Source organism: Gekko japonicus, unplaced genomic scaffold (genome assembly GCF_001447785.1).
Source record: "Gekko japonicus isolate JY-2015 unplaced genomic scaffold, Gekko_japonicus_V1.1 scaffold322, whole genome shotgun sequence".
In the NCBI taxonomy this organism is placed as follows: Eukaryota; Metazoa; Chordata; class Lepidosauria; order Squamata; family Gekkonidae; genus Gekko; species Gekko japonicus.
The window spans coordinates 245,322-268,792 of record NW_015163616.1 but is presented as its reverse complement, the minus strand read 5'-3'; the positions used below and the strand labels follow the sequence as shown (position 1 = coordinate 268,792).

At 42.9% G+C, this 23,471-nt stretch overlaps 1 protein-coding gene across 1 annotated transcript in view; it reads left to right on the top strand.

Annotated features, from left to right (window-relative positions):
• The window catches only part of LOC107107164 (ADAMTS-like protein 3), a 263,683-nt gene that overhangs the window by 180,574 nt on the left and 59,638 nt on the right, over nt 1–23,471 (top strand). Inside the window, exons 13-19 of the mRNA XM_015407420.1 lie at nt 350–361; nt 2,046–2,058; nt 8,486–8,772; nt 14,676–14,805; nt 16,185–16,377; nt 18,883–19,062; nt 20,599–20,752. Of these exons, the coding sequence (XP_015262906.1) occupies nt 350–361; nt 2,046–2,058; nt 8,486–8,772; nt 14,676–14,805; nt 16,185–16,377; nt 18,883–19,062; nt 20,599–20,752 (969 nt within the window). The remainder of the gene's footprint in view (nt 1–349; nt 362–2,045; nt 2,059–8,485; nt 8,773–14,675; nt 14,806–16,184; nt 16,378–18,882; nt 19,063–20,598; nt 20,753–23,471) is intronic.

Here is a 23,471-nt window from a genome sequence, read left to right as displayed (position 1 = left end):
TCAAACGGATTGGGGTCACAAAGAGATCGAGCTCAAAAGACACTGGGGCCCCCTTGTACCTTCCAAGACCACCCCCGAACACATCAGGAAAATCTTTATACAATACAGACCATTTATTTTCCGATACTGCATTCACACTGGTAATTGCTATACCTAGTGGTTCAAACCACTCTAATCCGAGTAAGTTCAATCGGTTCCCCTCAGCAATTAAACAAGACAGCTCAGCACACTTGCCCTTAAATTCAACCGTAAAGGTATCCCTCCCCGCCAGAGGAATGCGCTTCCCCTGAAAATCGGACACCTGTGTATCTGCGGCTTTCAAACGCCGCCGACTTCTGGTCGGGAACAGCCGCTGCCACGTGTGGGACGACAGGACGGTCACGGATGATCCGAAGTCGACCTCCATACAACAGGGAACTCCGTCGAGGCTGACGGTCACGTGGATCTTCCCCGTTCCTCCGACGCGACGAACCGATGGCTTGGCTGACAGGCTCGAGGTCGTCTGGCAGCTGTCCTCACGGTCTGCTGCTCGTGAACGTTGATTCCGGGAAGATGCTGCTGGCGTGGAAACCTTGGGTGCTCTGCAGACATGAGTGATGTGGCCCTTCTTGCCGCACGTTCGGCAGTTGACGTCCTTGGCCCAGCATTGCTCTCGAAGGTGCTTCCCGCCACAACCGGTGCAGGCCGGGCCGCTCGAAGTCTTCACTGGGGTCTGCTTGTTCGCTCGCCCTTTCACGATGCAGACGTCACTTTGCTCGCCCTCGCACTCACTATCGGCCCCCTGGTGGTGGACGCGCAGCTCGGTAGTTGCCAAACGCTGACGCACCTCACAGGTCGATTTGTCGGCTGCTTCTGCGGCGATGGCCTCTGTGTAGGCATCTGCCCAGGTCAGCTCTTTCTTTGCGAACAACCGCTGCTGCAGCCGTTCATCCTTCATGCCGCACACCAGCCGGTCACAGAGGGCCTCCTCCACATCAGCGAAGTTGCAGGGTCTCGCAGCTTTTCGCTAGAATCCCATCCTCGTTGCCAATTGTTAAGTCCTGAGCTTAACAAAGAGTCAGAGAGTGATTTCAGCCAAAACTCAAGTTTATTCTTCTTCACGATCACTTCTCCAACACGGTACAACATCTGATAGCCCGAACAGTTTGCCCATTGAAACTGCTCGGTATTTAAACATTCCTGGCTAATATAGCCACTCCTACTTTACAGATAACAACCTATCAGGTTGATCGCATAAGGACCAATCACACACGTTCCCGCTTCCAGCTTGCTTGAATGTGATTGGACGCATTTGTCTTGGACTTGAATCCCTGTCCAAGACGAAGCTTTACATTGCTTCCCAATGAGATGTTTCACGTTACATCTAATGCATTCATGGCAGCATCTGAATACATTACAATTCTACAGATGGAGCACCCCAGGAAAACTAACAGTGAAACACCAAGGCAAGCTTTATCATGTGTCTGATGAAGACAGTGGAACCCGACTTCTGCAATTATTAAACCTTGCTCCACCACCAGAATCAACAAAAAAATCTGCAAAAAGGAGACTCTCTATGACTTTAACACCAATAAAAGCCAGCAAAGTTCCAGTGAGAATACCTACTAACAAAACAACATTGTAAAGCAATTGCTCAGACAATGGTATGTCAACTGCATATATATATAATGTAACTTGCTTTGGTTTAGAAAAAACGAATTTAAGAAGCAACTGTATAACTAACTAATGTTTATAGCAACAAATGTTTTCTTAAAATACTCAGAGGGAAGTGGGAAAGGGGAAGGGGATTTAGTTAAGAAACTAGCTCCAAGTAAAGGAGAAGACTTAGGAAAGCTTAACAAGACAGAAAAAGGGCTAGGTTAGGAAAGCCCAAAAGGTAGAAATAATTTTATAAATGAAGTTAAAAGTTTGTTGAGACAGTTTATAGAGGTTAGAAAGGTTAAGGAACGGTTATAGAGTCAGGGGAAGGTAAAGGTAATGGTTCCCTTTCTCGAAAGCCAGTCAAATCCGACTCTAGGGTTGTGGTGCTCATCTCCGTTTCAAAGCCGAAGAGCCAGCGCTGTCCGAAGACATTTCCATGGTCATGTGGCTGGCATGACTAAACACCAAGGTGCACGGAACGCTTTTACCTTCCCACTGAAGTGGTACCTATTTATCTACTTGCAATTTCTTGCTTTCGAACTGCTAGGTTGGCAGGAGCTGGAACTAGAGATGGGTGCTCATTCCATCATGCGGCACCCGGGTCTTGAACTGCTGAACTATTGACCTTCTACAGCCTGCAGTTCAGCGTCTTAACCACTTGAGCCACCGCAGCTCCTTTGTCAGGGGAAGAGAAAGGGACAAATAGTTAAGAAAAACCCAACAGGGAAATAATAGCGGTTGGTACAACAGGATTGAGCTTATTTTAGAGACACTATCAAATTGAATTAAGAATGTACAAAGTAATGTCTTGGAATGTGAGGGGAATTCATAACAAAATCAAGCGCAAACAAATTACAACACAGATCTTAAAAACCAAACCAGAAATCGTCTTTTTACAAGAGACTCACTTTAACAAAAAACCTGACCAGATATTAGCAACGACCTGGTATGATAAACAATATACCTCACTAGGAACATCAAAAGCTAGAGGCACTGCAATTTTAATAGCAAAGACAGTTCCTTTTAATTGCAAAGAAACCATGGTAGATCAATCAGGCAGGTTTGTTTTCATTAAGGGGGAATTGAATGGTACTTTGACAATGCTGGGAACACTGTACGCACCAAATGTAAATCAAATTCAATTTGTTAAAAACACACTAGAGAAACTGAACTCCTTTAGTGAAGGAAATGTATTGTTGGGGGGAGACTAACTTTATAATGCACACTGGTCTAGACAGATCTAAAACAACAAAGGGTAACGGACATAAAACTGAATTGCAAAAATTGATTAGATGCCATGGCTTGTTTGATATTTGGAGGATTAAACACTCTCAGGAGAGGGATTACACATACTATTCCCCGAGATTTAATTCTTATACAAGAATAAATTATATATCAATAGATCAATACAATTTTAACCAAAACCAAAGAAGCTGAAATAGACTTAAAAATATGGTCCGATCACGCCCCAATCTCCTGTAAATTTGAACATCAACACAATACCAAAACAACAAGGAAATGGTCACTAAACAAATCAATCTTGATAAACCCTGAAATTCAACATCAAATAAAAGAACAAATAAAAATCTTTTTAGAGCTTAACAAAGCTTTGGATACTTCACACCAAAACAATTGGGATGCACTGAAAACCACTCTGTGAGGGCATTTAATTTCAATGTCCTCACACCTAAAAAAAGCAAAAGAAGAAACCATTAACACATTACAACAAAAGATTCTGAATTTGGAAAAATAACATAAAATAACTAGAAATAAGATAACTCTCAAGCATCTAATGGCTGAAAGAAAGATTTTAGAAACTGTAATCACAAATAAAATTCAAAAAGATCTCATATATATATTAAACAACAATATTGGGAGAAATCCCCCAAAACACTAAAAATACTATTTTGGAGAGTTAAAGAAAAACAAGCCTCTAGATATATAAGCGTACTTAAAGACAAAACAGGAAAGATACAAAATGAGACATATAACACAAATCTTAGATGCCTTTTATTCTGATCTATATAAAGCTAGAGAAATAAAAGAGGAAAAAATAGTAGAAAGTTGGCTCCAGAAAGTCAGAGGTGGCGTGGCGTGGCGAGACACTGGCGAGATGGCGGCGGTGGCAGCAAGCTACTACGACCGGCAGAGCGATCCCTGGTGGTCAGGGAAGAAACATCCAGGCGACTGCCGTCGAGACGGGTGCGCGATGACGTCGAGCGCTGGCGCAGCAGAGCCGGAAGGACATTGCTGGGGCCGGAAGAAGGCGTGAGTCGCGTGCCCCGAAAAAAGAACTGTCGCCGGAACGTCAAAATAGGAGCCCGCCGGAGATGATCGGAGTGCCGAGCCAAGAACAAACACACCAACCACCACAGGGGTGCTGGTAGGTAGTCTCACCCCTACAGACTCTGTGGCCCTAGTTAGGGAAAAATTGTGTGACTAGCACCACTTGTAAGCTGCTCAGAGACCCCCTGAGAAAGAGGGTTCGAGCGGGATATAAAGTCTAAAGTTAAATTTAAAAAATATATATTTACAAAAAAATGCTTTAAAAATAATTTCAAAGCAACATAAAACATTGCTTGAAAGCCCAATAACAAAACAAGAAGTGATAGAATCAATTACTCAAACAAAAAAGAATTCAGCAGCTGGCCCAGATGGTTACCCATTTGAATTTTATAAAGTTTTCAAACCTGAATTAGTAGATACATTAGTAGCACTGTATAACAACATCACTGAAATGGGGAACCTCCCGAAACCATGGCAACAATCAGAAATAATTCTAATACAGAAACCATTGAAAGATCAAACTTTAGCAACATCATACCGCCCCATTACTCTTCTAAATACAGACTCAAAACTTTTTACTAAAATCATAGCAAATAGATTAAAGCACATACTTTCAGACTACATAAGTAAAGACTAAACAGGTTTCTTACCAAATAGAAACATCACAGAAAGCATAAGAAAAACAATAGACCTAATTCATTACTGCGAAACTCAAAAGAATGAAGCTTTCATTGGATGTGACAAAAGCGTTTCACAGCATTAACTTAAAATATCTGGGAAATATAATTAAACAAATGGGGTTTGGTAATAACTTCCAAAGAACAATATAGGCACTATACACTAACTCCAGTGCTACCCTAAAAATTAATAACCAAACTTCCTATAAAATTCTGCTACAGCGAGGAACAAGGCAGGGTTGTCCCCTTTGCTTTTTATTTTGGCTATGGAACCCCTGGCAGAGATCATACGTAAATCTGAAGATATAAAAGGCATAAAAATAGATACTCAAGAATATAAGCTTTCTTTATACGCCGATGACTTAATATTATATATAACAAACCCTGTGCAATCATTGAAAACCTTACAGGAAATCACTGAAGAATTTGGGCAGATATCAGGCCTAACATTCAGCAAAGAAAAATCAGCATTACACCCTATACATATAAGTCAATTACAACTGATTCGAATCATAGAAGAATTTCATTACCTACATTCAAATAAACCTTGGAGATACTTAGGAGTATACATTCCTCAAAGTTTAGAACAACTATTCCAATGTAACTTTAAAAAGTTATGAGAAGAAGTTAAAACATATTAAAAAATGGGATGTAAAAACACTAAATTGGACATATAGATTACATTTAATTAAAAATTTCATTCTCCCTAAATATCTTTTTATGTTCAGAGCCCTCCCGATATTTATCCCAAAGACAATAATAAAAAATTGGCAACAGATTTTAAATAAGTTCCTTTGGAACAACAAAAAACACAGAGTACATTTTAAAACTCTCTCCAGGACACTGACAAGAGGAGGTATAGACTTACCCAACCTATACATGTACTATGAATCCTCCAATATAGCAACACTAATTAAAGCAGCAACCAATACACAACCCCCAGATTGGGTAAAAATAGAACTGAATTTGAATCACAAGACGACAAGTTCTTTATATGAATTACTATGGGATCTGGAAAACTGATATCTACTCAACAAAAATCAAACAAATTTATTAGAAACCTCACTAAAAATATGGTATAAGAGAAAAGAACTGTTAGCTCCTAAAGTATCAAATCAAGCCTCTTATATGAACCAAAGTTGGTTTGTCCCAGGACAGGACACCAAAGAATTTGAAAGTTGGCAAAAATCAGGAATTACAAAGATAAAACACTTTTTGGAAAAAGATAAAATTATTGAAAAAACGAAATTAGAAAATATTACACAACATAAGGTACTTTGGTATAAATATACCTACAAATTAAACACCTATTAGAATCACCCCAACTGAAACAAACTAGAACACGACACATGACACCTTTTTAAACATTATTAAATGAAGGAAAGGAACAAGAACCTGGTTTAATTACAAATATATATCACATGTTAAACAAGGCAGATGAAGAAAAATCAATATATCAGGAAAAATGGTCTGAAGATCTTAAACTTAAACTAACTGAAGAAGACTGGGAACAAATTTGGAGCTCCCCCAGTCAAACATCTAAAATCTTTACTATTAAGATGCAGGCATTTAAAATACTTACCAGATGGAATATTTTGCCAAAAACAAGACATAGTATAAACAAGATATTTGCACCTAATTGTAAAAAACAATGTGGACAAACAGCAGATCTGATACACTGCTGGTGGTCTTGTGTTTCAATCCAAAAATTCTGGATCCATATACTTTAAAAAATAGAAAAAAATGGTTTCAATAAAATTTCCCTTAAACCCAGCTATAATATTACTAGAATATTGGAAGAATATTCAAATGACATCAAAACAACAAGAAACAGTTTCTACACTTTTGATGATAGCAAAAAATTTGATAGCAACCACATGGATAGAAAAACAAGCTCCCTCGGTTCAACAGTGGCTAACAAAAAATTGGGATTATTTTAAGTACATTGTCATTTAACACTGGTAATAATTCATCTATACATACCAGAAAAAATTGTACCTATTTGGTTTCCAATTGTGAGCTACCTAATGGAAATACAAATACTTCCAAAGAATCCTATGTATTACAATATGATTTTCTGTTGATGTTATAACGTTATATATTACTGTAAGCATTTCTCTTTCTCTTTAGTTGTATTCTCTGTAAAATTTTGAAAAATTGTTAATTTTTTAAAAAATGAATTGTTACGGTGCATACACACATTCCACTTTTGATAAACAGGATTTAGTAGTTTTTTTAAATTAAAAGAAATTCTTCAAAGCAGGAGTGACAAGTGGCAATGGGGGGGTCTTTCTAAAAAATTGCTCTGTGTGGGAGCCAGTGCCTCTCTCAAACTGCTTTCAAGTCCCTTGAAAAGTATGGTCTGCTTCCAACTTAAGAACATAAGAACATAAGAGACGCCAATGTTGGATCAGGCCAAAGGCCCATCCAGTCCAACACTCTGTGTCACACAGTGGCCAGAAATACCAGTGCCATCAGGAGGTCCAGCAGTGGGGCCAGGATATTAGAAGCCCTCCCACTGTTGACCCCCCCCCCAAGCACCAAGAAGACAGAGCATCACTTCCCCCAGAGCCCCTATCTATACCTTGTGGCTAAAATCCACTGATGGACCTCAGCTCCATATGCTTATCTAATTCCCTTTTGAAGCCATCCATGCTTGTAGCCTCCACCACTTCCTGTGGCAGTGAACTCCATGTGTTAATCACTCTTTGGGTGAAGAAGTACTTCCTTTTATCCGTTCTAACCCGACCGCTCTGCAGTTTCATGGAGTGCCCACGAGTTCTTGTATTGTGAGAAAGGGAGAAAAGTACCTCTTTCTCTACCTGCTCTTTCCCATGCATAATCTTATAAACCTCGATCATGTCACCCCTCAGTCGTCTTTTCTCCAAGCTAAAGAGCCCTAAGCGCTTTAACCTTTCCTCATAGGGAAAGTGTTCCAACCCTTTTATCATTCGAGTTGCCCTTTTCTGCACTTTTTCCAAAGCTATAATATCCTTTTTAAGGTGTGGTGACCAGAACTGCACACAGTATTCCAAATGAGGTCTCACCATTGATTTGTATAGGGGCATTATGATATTGCTTGATCTGTTTTCAATACCCTTCCTAATAATCCCCAGCATAGCATTGGCCTTCTTTATTGCAGTCACACACTGTCTCGACATTTTCAGCGAGTTATCCACTACAACTCCAAGATCTCTCTCCTGATCAGTCTCTGCCAGTTCAGACCCCATCAATGTGTATTTATATTTAGGATTTTTGGCTCCAATGTGCATCACCTTGCACTTAAGTCTGTTCTTTCCCCTTGTGTCATTCTCACCTCTTGTAGCCACCAGAGCATCTGGGTAAGGCACCAAGCTCACATAGAATCATAGAATCAGAGAGATGGAAGAGACCTCCAGGGCCATCTAGTCCAGCCCCCTGCACAGTGCAGGAAATTCACAAATACCTCCCCCTCCACACCCACAGCAACCGCTGCCCCACATCCAGAAGATGACAAAAAAACCTCCAGGATATATAATAAGCTCTAGTCTTTGCAGTGGCTGCTACCCAACTGTGGAGCTTCCTTCTTAAGTTTTGCTGAAGCTCAAGCCACTGGATGCCATGTTGGAACTGATTTAGCTGTTAAGCTGCTTGCACACGGCACCGGGGAGCTTTCCAGGTTTCTAGCCTGTGCACTGGGCTGGTCCTTGTGAGGAATCACCACATTTGTTGCAACTGCAGCATGGGCCCTCACTGCTGTGGCACAGGTGCTACACATGTGAACCAGTTCCAGGTTTCCACTTTTGATAGGCAGAAACAGGAAGCCTTTGTTATAGATTCAGGTGAAGAGAGGACAACGTGTGGAACCTCCTCAAGAACCTTGTGCTGTGGTCTAATTGCAGGTTTGTCCCTGAGCCGTGGTCCCCTTGCAGTGCCTCTTGTGGTCACGGTGTTCAGGTGCGTGCAGTGAAGTGCCGTATTTATCTCGCATTTACTCAGACTGAGGTGGAGCTGCCCGATGAAGAGTGTGAGGAACCCAAGCCACCAACTGAACGCAGCTGCCACCTGGAGTCGTGCGATGGGGACCCTGCACCTTACAACCTGGGATTTTCACACTCTGAAGAGACCGATGTCATCTATGACTGGGAATATATTGGTTTTACTCCTTGCTCAGCCACTTGTGATGGAGGTATGTTTTACCTAAAAAAACAAATTCTTAAAAGGTTTTTGTTCTAATAGCTACTGAATTAAATGCAAATTAAAAACAAAACCCTGAGGCCTGGATACACATGAACACATCAAGCTGCTTTATACTGAATCAGACCACTGGTCCATTGAAGTCAGTATTGTCTACTCAGACTGGCAGTGGCTCTCCAGGGCCTCAGGCAGCGGTCTTTCACATCACCTACTGCTGGATCTTTTAACTGGAAATGCAAAGGATTGAACCTGTGACCTTCTGCTTACCAAGCAGATGCTCTACCAATGAGCCATGGCCCTTCCCCAAAGAAACATGGGACAAATGTCATAAGCATAAGCCTTTCTTTCTACCTTGCTGGATAAGGGAAATGCTGCAGACATAGTTTATCTTAATTTCAGTAAGGCTTTTGATAAGGTTCCATATAATATTCTTGTTGAAAAATTGGAAAAATGTGGTTTGGATCCTATGACTGTTAGGTGGATCTGTAACTGGTTGACAGATCACACCCAAAGAGTGCTTGGGAATGGTTCCTCATCTTCTTGGAGAGGAGTGACAAGTGGAGTGCCTCAAGGATCTGTCCTGGGCCTTGTTTTGTTCAACATCTTTATCAGTGATTTGGATGAAGGGATAGAGGGAATGCTTATTAAATTTCCAGATGATACTAAATTGGGAGGGATAGCAAATACAGTAGAATACAGAGACAGGATACAGGATGATCTTGACAGGCTGGAAAATTGGGCTAAAACAAAATGAATTTCAATGGGGATAAAATGTAAACTTCTGCATTTAGGTAGGAAAAATCAAATGTATCATTATAGGATGGGGAAGAATTGCCTTGGCAGTAGTATGTGCGAAAAGGATCTAGAGGTCTTAGTAGACCATACACTGAACATGATTCAGCAATGTGGTGCAGTAGCTAAAAAGGGCAAATGCAATTTTGGGCTGTATCAACAGAAGTATAGTGTCCAGATCACACAGTGATGGTACCACTTTACTCTGCTCTGGTTAGACCTCACCTAGAGTAATGTGTTCAGTTTTGGGCACCACAACTTAAGAAGGATATAGACAAGCTGGAACATGTCCAGAGGAGGGTAATGAAGATGATGAGGGGTCTGGAGACCAAGTCCTATGAGGAAAGGTTGAAGGAGCTATGTTTAGCCTGGAGAGGAGACGACTGAGAGGTGATACGATAACCATCTTCAAGTACTTGAAGGGTTGTCATGTAGAGGGTGGTGCAGAGTTGTTTTCTGTTGCCCCAGAAGGTTGGACCAGAACCAACGGGTTGAAATTAAATCAGAAGAGTTTTCATCTAAACATTAGGAAGAACTTCCTGACAGTTAGAGCGGTTGCTCCTCAGTGGAACAGGCTTCCCCCGGAGGTGGTGGGCTCTCCTTCTTTGGAGGTTTTCAATCTGAGGCTAGATGGCCATCTGACAGCAATGCTGATTCTGTGTACTTAGGCAGATCATGAGAGGGAGGACAGGAAGGGTTGCATCAGTGCTTGGTTCTTGTGGCCCTTTCTTACAGGCTCAGGGAAATGCTGATCGCCCCTTTGGAGTCAGGAAGCAATTCTTCTCCAGGCCAGTTTTGTCATCTTCTGGGTGTGGAACAGCAGTCACTAGGCATATGGAGGGGGGGAGATATTTATGAATTTCCTGTATTGTGCAGGGGGTTGGACTTGATGACCCTGGAGGTCCCTTCCAACTCTATGATTCGATGATTCTTTTCTTCCCCCTCTCCCTCAATGCATGACAAATTGTTTTTGAAACTGAGATTCCTGTGGTCTCAGGAAGGAATTTTCCTCCAGGACAAGATGGCCCAGGGATCCTGGAGGGGTTTTTTTGCCTTTCTCTGGGCATAGACCAGCAGTCACTGGGGGAGTGAAGGGGGAAGGTAGTTGTAAGTTTCCTGCATTGTGCAGGGAGTGGACTAGATGACCCTTGAGTTCCCTTCCAGCTGCGTGTTTCTATGTGTAAGGTTGCGAGGCCTGTGCCCTTGCTTCCTTGCACTAGACTTCCTAGGTACCCACCTGTCTGCCATCTTTCCTTTTCCACTGCAGGTCCCCCTCACATCGTTCTGCAGGGTCTCCTGTCCACCAGGAGCAGCACTTTGTGGAGATCAGTGGGCTGCAAGAGAAGGGGAAAGGCAGCACAGTTCTGTTCACTAATGGAAAATTTAGTTTGGATCCAACCCCTGGTTTCTGGTCCAACAGATTTTGCTCATTTTTGAAGCACTAGAAGAATCACAACTGAAAAGCCTGAAGGATCATGTTGAAAGAAAGGGACACTGAAATGCTGTAACACAGCATCAAGATTTGTTTGGTTGGCTGTATCTTGAATATATTTTATATAAATTATAAGTTGAGCTCATGAGCAAGGGCATCATTCATTTTAAATTACCTGAGTTAGAGCACTTAATAAATTTTGCAATTAGCTTTCAAGCCTAGAAGAGTTGATACTATTGGCCATTATTAAATTGCAGTTGTTCCGTGTCTTTCTCTTTTCAGTGTCAATTATCTTTGTGTTTTTTAAATTAATAAACTATAAGTGAATGCTGCATCAATTGAATGTGATTGCTTGCTGGACAAAGAGATGGTGTCTGAAAACTATAAGTTGGTTATGATAACATTTTATAATTTTGCAGAGTTATCAGTGCAACTATTCCAAGGCACTGTATAAGGCATATTACATTATATTATATAATAATATATCAAGCTCCTTTGAGAAGAGAACTAAGTAGTATTGGCTGAGTAAGAACAGTGCTGGGCTAGCATCATATCACCATTAAAACAATTTTGAATGGCTTTCTCCACTGGACTTTAAGCACTTTCAACTGTGGCGGAAGTACATCTTTGCCCTCTGACTCCTCTGTGGTCTTTCCTTTACCTGTTGGAGCGCTGAACTGGGGACTTTGTTCCTGCAAGGCAGGTGCTGTACCATGGAGCCACAGGAAAGGGCTGTGACTTAGTGGAAGAACACCTGCTTTGCATGCAGAAGGTCCTACGCTCAGTCCCTGGCATCTCCATCAGGTAGTAATAAGGGATGTGAAAGATCTCTCCCCAGGTCCCCAGAAGAAGCACTGCCAGTCAGAGTAGGCAGTCCTGACCTTGAGAGACCAATGTTCTGAATTGGTATAAGGCAGCTTCATGTGTCCATGGTGAGTGAGCCAGATGCTATGCAAATGCACATTTGTGGATGGGCTGGTAATGATGGCATAGTCAGGCCGATGTTTCTGCATAGTATTCCTTCTGTTGTGTTGCTGCCTGCTCTTCAACTAACTATTCTAAAGACTCCAGACCTGACAGGAACTGTAAAGTGCATGGCTGCAGCTCTCCTATGGATTTGCTGTGTGGCATCTCCTTGCCAAGATGTTTGGGTGGGGCTGTGGCTCAGTGACAGAGCATCTTGTTTGCATATGGAAAGGCCCAGGTTCAGTATCCGGCATCTCCAGAAAAAAAGAGTCAGCCAGTGTTAGGAAAGACCTCTACCAGTCAGAGTGGGCGATATTGACCTGAACAGATCAGTGGTCTGACTCCATATAAAGCAGCTTCATGTGTTTGTCCTCTCTAAATATTTTCAGGGGAGAGCTGGCTCAGTAGTAGAGCATCTGCCTGATTCAGTCCCCAGTTAAGAGGTTCAGTTAGCAGGTGACATGAAAGACCCTGAGACACTGAAGAGCAGCTGCCAGTCAGAGTAGACAATACCATGGTAGACTGAGGGTCTGGCTCAGTCTACCATCTCGGTTCTGAGACTTAATTTCTGCTTTGCTGATAAGTAGCAGAATTGGTTTCAGGTAGCCCCAATAGAAAATACCTTCAAAAACTGCTTCCCTTTGATCAAACTTGTTCATGTCAAATGCACTCAAATGCTAGGGCCCCAACCCCCCATGAACTTCCTCAGGGGGGCTCTCAGAGCTGCATGTCAAGGCTTCTCTGAAATGTCTGAGGCTTTTTAAAGGTGTTGGTGATACAGTTCGCTGTTCAAAGAAAAAAAGTTTCAAGCAATCCCACTTAGATGTACTTAAAGTAGCTTTTTGGATCCTGGCCTTGGTGTGTGTGTCATCCCCCGCCCCCCCCAATTATACACCATTAGAGTACCTGAGCTGCATAAAACTATTTTTCCTATTTATAGTTTTATTGGCGTATTGTTCAGAAGGTTGCAATGCACTTGCTATAAAACTTGGACAGGAATTATAAAAGCCCAACTGGCATTTCCCATCTCATCTCACCTTCTTTATCTGCCTTTAAAGAGGAAATGTGGAACATGTCCTCATTTCTTCAATTTAGCATGTGCAATAAGAGGGAAAGGGGGAGAAAATACACTTTCAATCAGTGCCTTGATTTTGAGAAAGTAGACAAGAGGTAAAATAAAAAAACAAAACAAAGCATAAAAAGTGTATGTAAATGTATCATTGAGCCAAATGTCAAAGTCTGCTTTGTTAGGCCAAAACAGTTTTATCTAAGGAAGCTCTTCAGGGACTTGGGCAGAGGCCTTTGCCTTCAGTTTACTGACTGCAGAAACCTTGAGCCACATAAGTGGACTGTACTCCTGAGCTACAGCCTCTTAGGAGGTGTTATTTACTTTCTTCACTGATACCAGTAAGTGTATTTTGTTGTTTTTTGAAGGCAGTTGCTGTGATTATTGATGGCACAATATCAAATGTGGTCAATCTGGTAATGAAGAACAAGATATGCCTGCCAAAAACTGTTTTCCAAATTGTGGGTTGGTTTGTTCCCTTGTAGGGCCATGGGGAATGCCCAGTTATGACACAATAAGGACACTGTGTGTGCGTGCGTTCATGTGCACATGAGCTTGTGCATGTGCAATATATGCTGTGTGTATGTATGAATGATTGGGGACAGATGGAAGTGGTTGCGATCCCATTATGAAAATCACTTGTCACTCATATCTAGGAACAAAAACCCTCACCCGTGCTCTAGCCAATTACCCGAAAGTCGTAAAACACCACACCACTAACCATGGGGGAGACATTTCCAGTTCTGAGTGTTTCCACAGAGTCAGCTAAAATAAAAATGGGCCTTTTTAGCAACCAAGGACTGTCAAGAAAAACCCTTCATGATGAATTAGGAGAAGAGTTATTTATGGCAGAAGTTGTTTAGCAGTAGTAAAGGTTTTTAAAAAGCTGAAGTGGAATAAAAACGTGTGGTTTTAATATATTCTAAACAAATAAAAGGACACCAGATTTTTATTAGGAAATGCAGCAAAAGAGCAAACATGCTTGAAACTTTGCAAATCTTTTAATGAAAGCAAAAATATTAAGCTGCCTTGAAATCAGATTTGTGGGCTCTCTAAAGCCACTGTGGGAAATGAGGTTAGAAGGAAGGAAACAAATTCCCTGAACTATGACCATTTTCGATCTTGCATATCACATTAGAAGTTTTCTACTCTTTCCAAGTAGTACCAATAAAGCTTCCATACTAAAATGAACTCCCAGTGTCTTTCGTTCACTACTGTCAGTAGAAACAACTTTTTAATATATACAACATGCTAAGCGCACGAGAATGCCAAGGCACTTGAAAACATGTGGAATGAACTGTACCCTCAATTCATGGGCCAGACTTTCAATAAAATGAGAAGAGATCTGCAAATCCAGGATAGCGTTCTGAATTTCAAGTCAAACACATGGTTGAATATTGCACTGTAGTTCTCTGTTGCAGCTAGGTCAGTCGAGCTGCGAATGATTGATTGCTGTAGCAAGAAGGACAGCACGTCATCTAACAATGTGTGGATGCCTCCTAAAGTAGACAAGATGGTGGCAGACCCATCTCTTCAAATGTGGATCCATCTCATCTTCCTATATGTTTTTAAGCGTATGCCTAGAGAATGCATAATTGCTTTTGCTTTTATGAATGTGTGTCTGTATTGTGCAACCTAGGGACTCAGGAAGCCATTGCCATGTGCATACACGAACAAACAAAGCAAGCGGTAAACGACTCCTTGTGTGACCACTCCAAGAAGCCCCCTGCCATGACTCGTGTGTGTAATACAAGGGTCTGCCCCCCAAGGTAGGACCCTGCTTTAGAGAACAAGAGGCAGATACATATATTTAAACTTTCCTAGCTTTTTAACGCATAGCTATTCGTTTAGCTTTTGAATGTTCATAGGGATGTGGTAAAAGAAATGTGCAGATGGGCAATATAACTGTAAAAGCAATAGGGTTGTAGTTTTAATCACTTGTGAAAACTTAGATTTTCTTTTTTGCTCTGTCTTCTTACTACACTGGTTATTTAATCTGTCATATGTTTTTATTTTATTGTTCATTAAGCAATGTGACCCAGTTTTATTGCAGTGTTCATTGTATGTCTTATACTGGTCTTTATTGCATTGTTTTTGTAATTCTGCTATCCACCTTGAGTCTCGATGAGAAAAATGGACAATAAATAAATGAAATATTTGGCTAAAAGTCGCAATCCTGCTCCTGCTGCCAACAGAGACCAACTCCATTGGAGCCTAAGAAGATGGCCTTTCCCCTCTATGTTTTTTGGAATGCCTGGCACACTTCTGCCCATTACACTGTGCACTCACTGGATGCTTCAAGGTGAAGCATGGATTCTGAGGGTGCTCAGCTCTGAGGCAGCCCAGAGGGGCAAGGCTAGCTCCTGGTCCAATGGAGCCATGCTTCAGACTGATATCTGCAACAGGCATGGTCATGCTCAAAGCTTTCCTCCCCTTTTTTTGGACATTCTGTAGCACATGATCTTTTCAAGGATTTTCAAGGCAGGAGACAAACCAAGGTGGTTTGCCATTGCCTGCCTCTGTGTAGCAACCATGGCCTTCCTTGGTGGTCTCCCATCCAAGTTCTAACCATTGCCAATTAACTAGAGCTTCTGAGATCCAATGAGATCGAACTAGCCTGGACCATCAAGGTCATGTTAAAATAACCAGCCATTTTGCTTGTAGTGGAATCACTTGGCAAAGTAGCCTCCCTCCAGTTCTGTCTTGCTCCTGGTTGTGTTCTGCTTATGAGACTTGTAGTGTATTTAAAGCTGCCTTGAATGCATGATATGTTGTGAACCATCTAATTGAAGTGTAATGTAAAGCTTCGTCCTGGGCTAGGATCCAAATCCATCCAATCATGTTACTAGCCCAGGAAGCACCTAACCAATCACCTCCTAGCAAGCTCCCTGAGCGGGATCATCCGTGATTGGTCCTTATGTGAACAACCTTATTGGTTGGTATTTGCACAGTGGGTGTGGCTACATTAGCCGGGAATGTTTAAAAGCAGGACAGCTGCAATGTAAAGGCTGTTCTGGCTATCAGATGTTGATCTGTGTTAGAGTTGTGTTCGAGTGAAGAATAAAGTTGTGTTCTTGCTGAATCACTCTTCGACTGCTTTGTTAAGCGAGCGACTTAACAGGACTCTTCTGATATGCTCTTCCCACAGGTGGCAGGTGGGCCCCTGGAGACAGTGCTCGGCCACTTGTGGTGTGGGCATACAGATGAGGGAGGTACAATGCCAGCAACCTGGAAGAATTGCTGTGGGGCCTGAAAACTGCAAAGTTGGAAAGCCACATGCTTTGCAGGCTTGCAACCAGGTTGATTGCCCCCCGGTTTGGCACGTTGAAGAATGGCAACAGGTATAATCAGCTGCTTTATAGGCTTGTGGTAACTTACCTGTGTTTACCTGAAAGGAGGATGAACTTGAATGTAAGATGATTCTCCCCCAAAAGAGATTATACACAAAAGATGCTTCATTATTGTATGGAACTGTAACCTGTATGTGAATTTAAGATATCACCCGTTATCCTTGATATCATGTATCTGGGGGGTGGGGGGGTGGATCCTAGTCGTCCTTTCAGGTGCAACAAATTTGTACAAATTTGTCATACTGCTTCAGACCAACATGACTGACCAACTGGATCTTCCTTTCAGGTAGATAGGGTACAAGCAGAGTAGCACTAAAGTAGGGCTGCCAGCTCTGGGTTCGGTAATACCTGGAGATTTTGGGGGTGGAGACTGAGAAGGGTGGGGTTTGGGGGGAAGGACTTCTATGGGACATAATGCCAGAGAGTCCAACTTCTAAAGTGGCCATTTTCTCCAGATGGACTGATTTCTGTCACCTGGAGATCAGTTGTAATCTCAGGACATCTCCAGCCACCACCTGGAGGTTGGCAACCTTACACTAAAGGTTGCTTGGTATGCCCAAATGATGAAAATAAGAGCCTGGTCAGATGAAGCTGGTGGTCCATCTAGTCCAACATATTTTTTTAATTAGTTGCCTTGGAGGGCTAATGAAAAGGGCATAGAGGCCAAGACCTTCGCTTGGTGTTGCCTCTTAGCATTGATATTCAGGGTTTTAATACCAGCCCACTGGAGAGGAAGGTGAGGTATAAGTGAAGTAAATAAATACTTAGTCACTATGGCTAGTAACCATTTATGGACCTGTCCTCCGTGAATCTGCCTAATTCCCTTGTAAAGAAAGGTATGCCAGTGGCCATCGCTACATCCACTGGCAAAGTATTCCACAATTTCATAACACAGTACAGACAGAAGTACTTCCTTTTGTCAATACTTGAGCTATAATCTGTCAGTCATTGAGTGCCCCTGAATTACTGAAGTATAAGACAGAGAGAAATTCTTTGTCAACTTTCTCCATCCCATGTAGAAGATGGTGCAACCCTTCCTAAAGGCAATGTTGCCTCATGCAGAAAACTTGCCTGAATGAATAGAGTAGTTCTTAGACCAAGCTTATGTGAACGACAGATGAGGCACTATACCTCTTGCTAAGAGCCCCATCTCACACTGCAGGGGGGCAGGGGCAGGTTTGCTCTGCAGTTGAATAGTTCCCCATAAAAATAAAAGTACCTGCAAACAGGGCTTCAGTCAGCCTTCCTTTCTAGGCAGGACTGCCAGACTCCCAAGTAGAGTTTCAAAGACCTGAGATTTCCTCATAAGCAACAGAAAATTATGCGATTCCAAGCTGAAGCGTTCTTCTGTGTCATTTCAGTGTCTATAGATAATTAGCATCAGAATTGTGTAAAATAGATTGAAAACAACAATGCTTACATCCAGAAGCTCTTACATACTTCAGAATAAAAGTTAACTTCAGAGAGTTCCTATTTATTTAAGGAGGTGTTCATTCTAAGTAATTTCGGAGGGGAAGCCAAATTAGTCTGCTGCAGCAAAATAAAGCAGGAGGTCCAGAGGGTACCTTAAGGACTAACACAAGTTATTCCATTGTAACCTTGTTTGAGCCAGAGCTCAGTCAACAAAAGCTGCTGCTGGAACCACATTTTTGTTAATCCTTAAGGTACCCTCTGGACCTCCTGCTTTATTTTGCTGCAGCAGACTAATTTGGCTTCCCCTCCGAAATTACTTAGAATGAACACCTCCTTAAATAAATAGGAACTCTCTGAAGTTATCTCTCCCTCCCTCCCTCCCTCTCAAATACTCTGATATACTCAAAGGTATAGCAGCTAAAGGGGTGTCCTTTCTTCAGGATTGTTAAAGCATCATAAGAATGATAGCAACTTTGAAAACATGAACATGGGGGAATCTTGGGTGTGCAAGTCAGATGGGTGGAATTTGGGCATTACTGCTTTTAGAGGCTTAGGATTCTTTAAAAATCAGATATTTTCATATTTTAAACCCAAACTCTCTTTTCTTAAATAGATGCTGTTATGTCAAAAACTCAAAGCCTGTATTTTTTTAACCAATCACTGGGTTGAACTTGTGTTCTTCCTGATCCCAAGATGCTTAAGGCTCTTCTGGAGTATATAAAAATGATCATATCAAGGAGAAGTTTGAGTTCTCCTCCTTGGCATGTAGCTTTCTACATGCAGGAAGCGTTTTATATGAAGGTGTATTCGGCCTTCCTACCTCCATTCTGAAGTGGTGCTGTCTATAAATCCCTCCTTTTATGTGATCTGAGTTACTGTAGAAAACAGTGTGTTTTGGGGGGGAGATGTGGCATATGCAAATTAGTTTGTGGCCCAAACCATCTGTTGAGAAAATGGCACTGGGATTCCCTCAATTGTTCGGGTGTTGCTGGAAAATGTGGTTCACAAGCAGTATCATATATTCATGAAGGAGGTTCTTGGCTAAGCACACTTTTGATTGGTCTCATCCCAATTCTCCTCCAGTGCTCCCACACGTGCGGCAGAGGCACCCAGACCCGCAAAGTGACTTGCAGGCAGCTCTTGATGGATGGTAGCTCTCTGGAACTCCCTGACAATAGATGCCACGAGCCAAGAATGCCTGCTCACAAACCTTGTGCAAAAACCGACTGCCCCCCACAACTGGTGGTGGGAGAATGGTCACGCGTGAGTAACTTGAAGCTAAGGCTGCGATCACATGCACAATTATCCCAGACATAGGCGCGTATGCCGGGCTGGTTTAAAGGGCGCGATCAGACACGAACATCTGGGAGGTGCCCCACACCCATCGGCAACCTGTTCTGTTCCACCACAGAGCAGAGTAAAAAGACACCTGGGGAAAATCCGGTAGTAAATAGGTTGCGACGGGCCATGGATGGGCTTTCCCGTGTCTGATCACTCCAGCGTGCTCTCATGGCATCGGGATGGTCTGATCAGGCCATCCCGACTCTGTGTTATTGTTCCCCCCCCTTTCTCAGTATGCACATCATCGCACACTCCATAGGGAGCCCTCAGTGTGGAGATGCGATTCATCAATTCCTTGTTTAAGCGCATTGGAAACAAACGGCACCCCCCCCCCGACTCACCCGTGTTTGCGTCTGATCACGCAGTGGCAGGCTGTGCCTGCAGCTCCAGAGGACTGTGTGATCGCGCAACTGCGGGTCAAATTCCTCCAGAGGAAATAGCCTCCCCCCCCCCCACTTTATCTCACGTGTGTGACTGCAGCCTAAGAGTACATCAGAAGGGTACATATATCTGTGGCTTGGATCCTTCCCTTGGTAGCCCTCAGAGGCCTCCAAAATGCTGGCTCTGGAGGCCGTGGGACCCTTGAGGACTAAAAGCCTAAGGACTTCAGCCTAAGGACTGGAGTGAGGAAGAAAATTCAGGGATACCTTTCAGAATTGCTCTCCTTTTCTCTAACATCACTTCTGCTAGTACCTGAACATTTGTTGGCACAAAATTGTGGCCTGCCAGTTCCTCTTCCTCATAGCAGTCCACCACCCACCCCCATGGATTTTTTGTCCACGTGTGTCCTACAATCCCCAGTGTTAGTCTTTGAGTGGTCTCGAATTATTGCTGAAGGAAGGGATCAGGCTGGAAAGAGCTGTGTCCACAAGTTCTGTTTTAATCACACTTAATAGGATCCAATTGTGTGCATGCCTGCAATGGATATCATGTGAAAGAGCAACAGCTCACTTCTGTTTTAAAATTGTGCTTATTTACTATGTTAGCTGTGTTTTCACTTTAAAGTCTTCAAGGTGGCTCCCGCACTAATCCCACACCCAAATTTCAATAATAAACCCAGTTAAAGCCATTAAAATCTAGGGAAATATTTTGCTGGTGTAAAATGGAAATGCAGACAGAGATGATACAAATCAAGAACAAACCAAAGCAGCAGTTGATAAAGGGATCAAAATGATTTCTCTGGGGGGGGGGAAATTATCTGGTTAATAGTAGAGTTAACGTGGTTCCTACCTCATTTTCTTACTATATGAAGTTGTCTGGGGAGAGTATTCCAGAAACAGGGCACCACCACTTAGATGGCCCTGTCTCTGGTCACCACCAATAAAAAGTTTGAAAACAGAAGCACCCAGAGAAAAGGCTTCTGTAGCAGATCATAAAAATCTAGTAAGAGTAGGGGTGGTGGGAGCACATGTGAGACAGGATACTAACCTTGCTTTGACTGCATCCTTTTTTCCCCAGTGCTCTGTCAGCTGTGGTGTTGGAAACCAGAGAAGGAAAGCTACCTGCCAAAAGCTCACTGCTAAAGGGCATCAGATTGCATTAAATGGATCGGTGTGTAGTGGTCTCCCCGTGCCCCTGCTTGTCAGGCCTTGCCACATGAGCCCTTGTGACAGTAAGTGATGCTTTCCAAGCTCTGCTGAGAGAAGAGGGCTTGGTTATTTTATACATATAACTGGGTGCACTAAAGAGTTAAACATTCTGCACTGGACAATCCTCTGTGAATTTTTGTGGTGGGTATTCGTCAAATGTTTGGTGGGTACATAAATATTTGATGGGTGACTGATTTTCAGCATCAACTTGACATCCAAAGGTTTTGCAAGGGCAATCAACATTTGACAGTATCTTGACTTCAGACATACAATGATAAAAACACACTGGCTGTTGAATTCGCACCAGATTTCAGTAAATTGTCATATTAACCCATTTCATGTAGCCAGGCAAATTTCCAACTGAAATTCTGATTTCTGAACATTCAGTTTTCAGGACTGAATTTCACAGTTGGGATTAGAATTTCAAATTTGGAAAAGTATGAATTTTTTGTTCCAGCTCTTCTTGGTTGCAAGCTTGCATTTCATAGGCCCGCATTTGGTCAGAGAGCAAAGCGCTAGCTGTCACTCTCTTTGGTGTATGCTTGTGTCAGCGATGCTGGGTTTGCTGTTGCCTTATGTGTGGATAGGTCCCTCTGTGGCTGTTCATAGGCATTAGAAAGCAAAGCTGCTTCTGCAGGTGAGTGGCTCCAAATCCTTAACCATCACAAAAACCCCTTCCTAACACTGAATTTCTTATTTTATAGAATGTATAGTAGTTAGATGCATGAGCTTGTGAGCTGGAAGTTGTTTGGGTCCCACAAGGCCACTTGGGTTATCACTCAGCTTCATCCACCATCTGTAAAATGGGGATAATAGTACCTTTCAGGGGAACTTGAACAGCCTGCACATCAAGCTGAACGTAGCACCTCCCTCCATCATGTCTGGTAGCCCACTAGGGACCCAAAAAACCTCATGTAATTGCTACCTGCCTAAGGAGTGCAAAATCAGTCTGGGAAGGGCATTAACAAGTTCTTGGTGTGCTACAGTGAGTGACTGGTAGGTTGTTTTGGGCTTGGTGGCTCATGGCTTCTGTAGGCCTCCTTTGCTGGCTTGTTGTACAAATTACTGTGACTATGACAATATACAGATACAGCTTTGAGCGCTTTGAAAAGTTGTTAGATTATTAGAGGTATTTCTGCTGCCTTGATTTTAGGAGTTCTGATTTACCAGCTCTTGTTTCTGGAATGAACTGATGCACTAAGAAATTTCTTTTCTTCCATTTTTAATTAAATGCTGAGAGTGATGCATTTATTGTTGGCTGCAGTTTTTGGTTCTAGGGATGGGCACGAACCTCATCATGAACCTAATTTTGTCATGAACATCACCTGGCTCGTGGTTTGTGAGCTGAGGGTCATGTGATCGCACTTGCAACCAACCTCCCCCGAATCCCCATGGTTTTTATGGAGGTTTGTGTGGTTCGTGTTGGGGGTTCATGCAGCAGACACACTGGTGCTGATCAATTAATCATTAAAGCCATGGGAGGATGGACTTCTGGAGCCCTTCTGCAGCCTTGGTGGAGGTAGAGGAGGGGTGCACACCGATGGCAGCACAGAAGAGAGAGGAGGCTTGGGGGCTTGGGGGAGAAAGAGAAAGGCAATCTCCTTTTTGAAGAAACAGTGGGAACTTCAGGAAACCGGCCTATGGAGCAGTCAGAGGGAGGCCAGCAGATGAGGCCAGGACAAAAAGGGGACTCCAGGAGCCCCGGAAGTCAAGGATTGCAGTCAGAAGGAAAGAGGGGGGGTGTCTCCTTTTGATAGAAGCGGGGGGAGTTCTGGGAAACTGGCCTGAGGCCCAGAAGTCAAAGATTGCAGGGTCAGAAGGCAAAAGGGGTGATTCTTCTTTTGACAGAGGCAGTGGGAGTTCCGGGAAACCAGTCTGTGGGGCAGTCAGAGGGAGGCCAGCAGATGAGGTGAAGCCAAAAAAGGGGACCCCAGGAGGCCTGGAAGTTGAGGATTGCAGGGTCGGAAGGAAAAGGGGGGCGATTTTTCTGTTGATAGAAGTGGCAGGTAGGGTTGCCAAGTCCAACTCCAGAAATATCTGAGGGCTTTGGGGGTGGAGCCAGGAGACTTTTGTGATGTCACTTCCTGTGATGTCACTTCATGTGATGTCACTTCCAGGTCAAATGGCAAGTGATGTCGCTTCCCCTTCCAATGATGTCACTTCCAGTACACTGTACTGTGGCTAATACAGACAGGCAGCCAGAAGCATCCTTTCCCTCCCTCTCACTTTTTTTTTGGGGGGGGAAGCGAAAGGACGCCCTGAAATGGCTGCCTGCCTGCCCTTTAAAGTGAGCAGCTGACGGTCGGATGCAGGTCACCTGTTAGCAGTATAGACCACAGTTCCTACTTATTTATCCACAGAACTCTGTAAACCATTTTCTACAGGGGAACCCTATTGCCTGTGTAGAAAATCCCTCTTCAATAATTCAGTTTTGCATCATTTGCAGAATCCTGGGAGAGTGGGTGTTTCAAAAATTCATACTTTAGACAATTAGTAAGATCAGGATTATGCAGTTACTACAACACTTTGCTCACCAAACCACCCAAAGAAGGTGCTCCCTCTAAACTGTGGAGTCTTGTGAGCAACAATTCTACTTGGTGAGCTACTGGCATTAAAGTTGTGAGCGAGCGATTTGGCCACTGCATCAGTTAGTTTGCTCTGGAGCCATCCTTCCTGAGCTAAGACAAAACTGTGTGAGCCGGAGGCTAAAAAACCAGTGAGCAAGCTCACACTCAGCTTAGA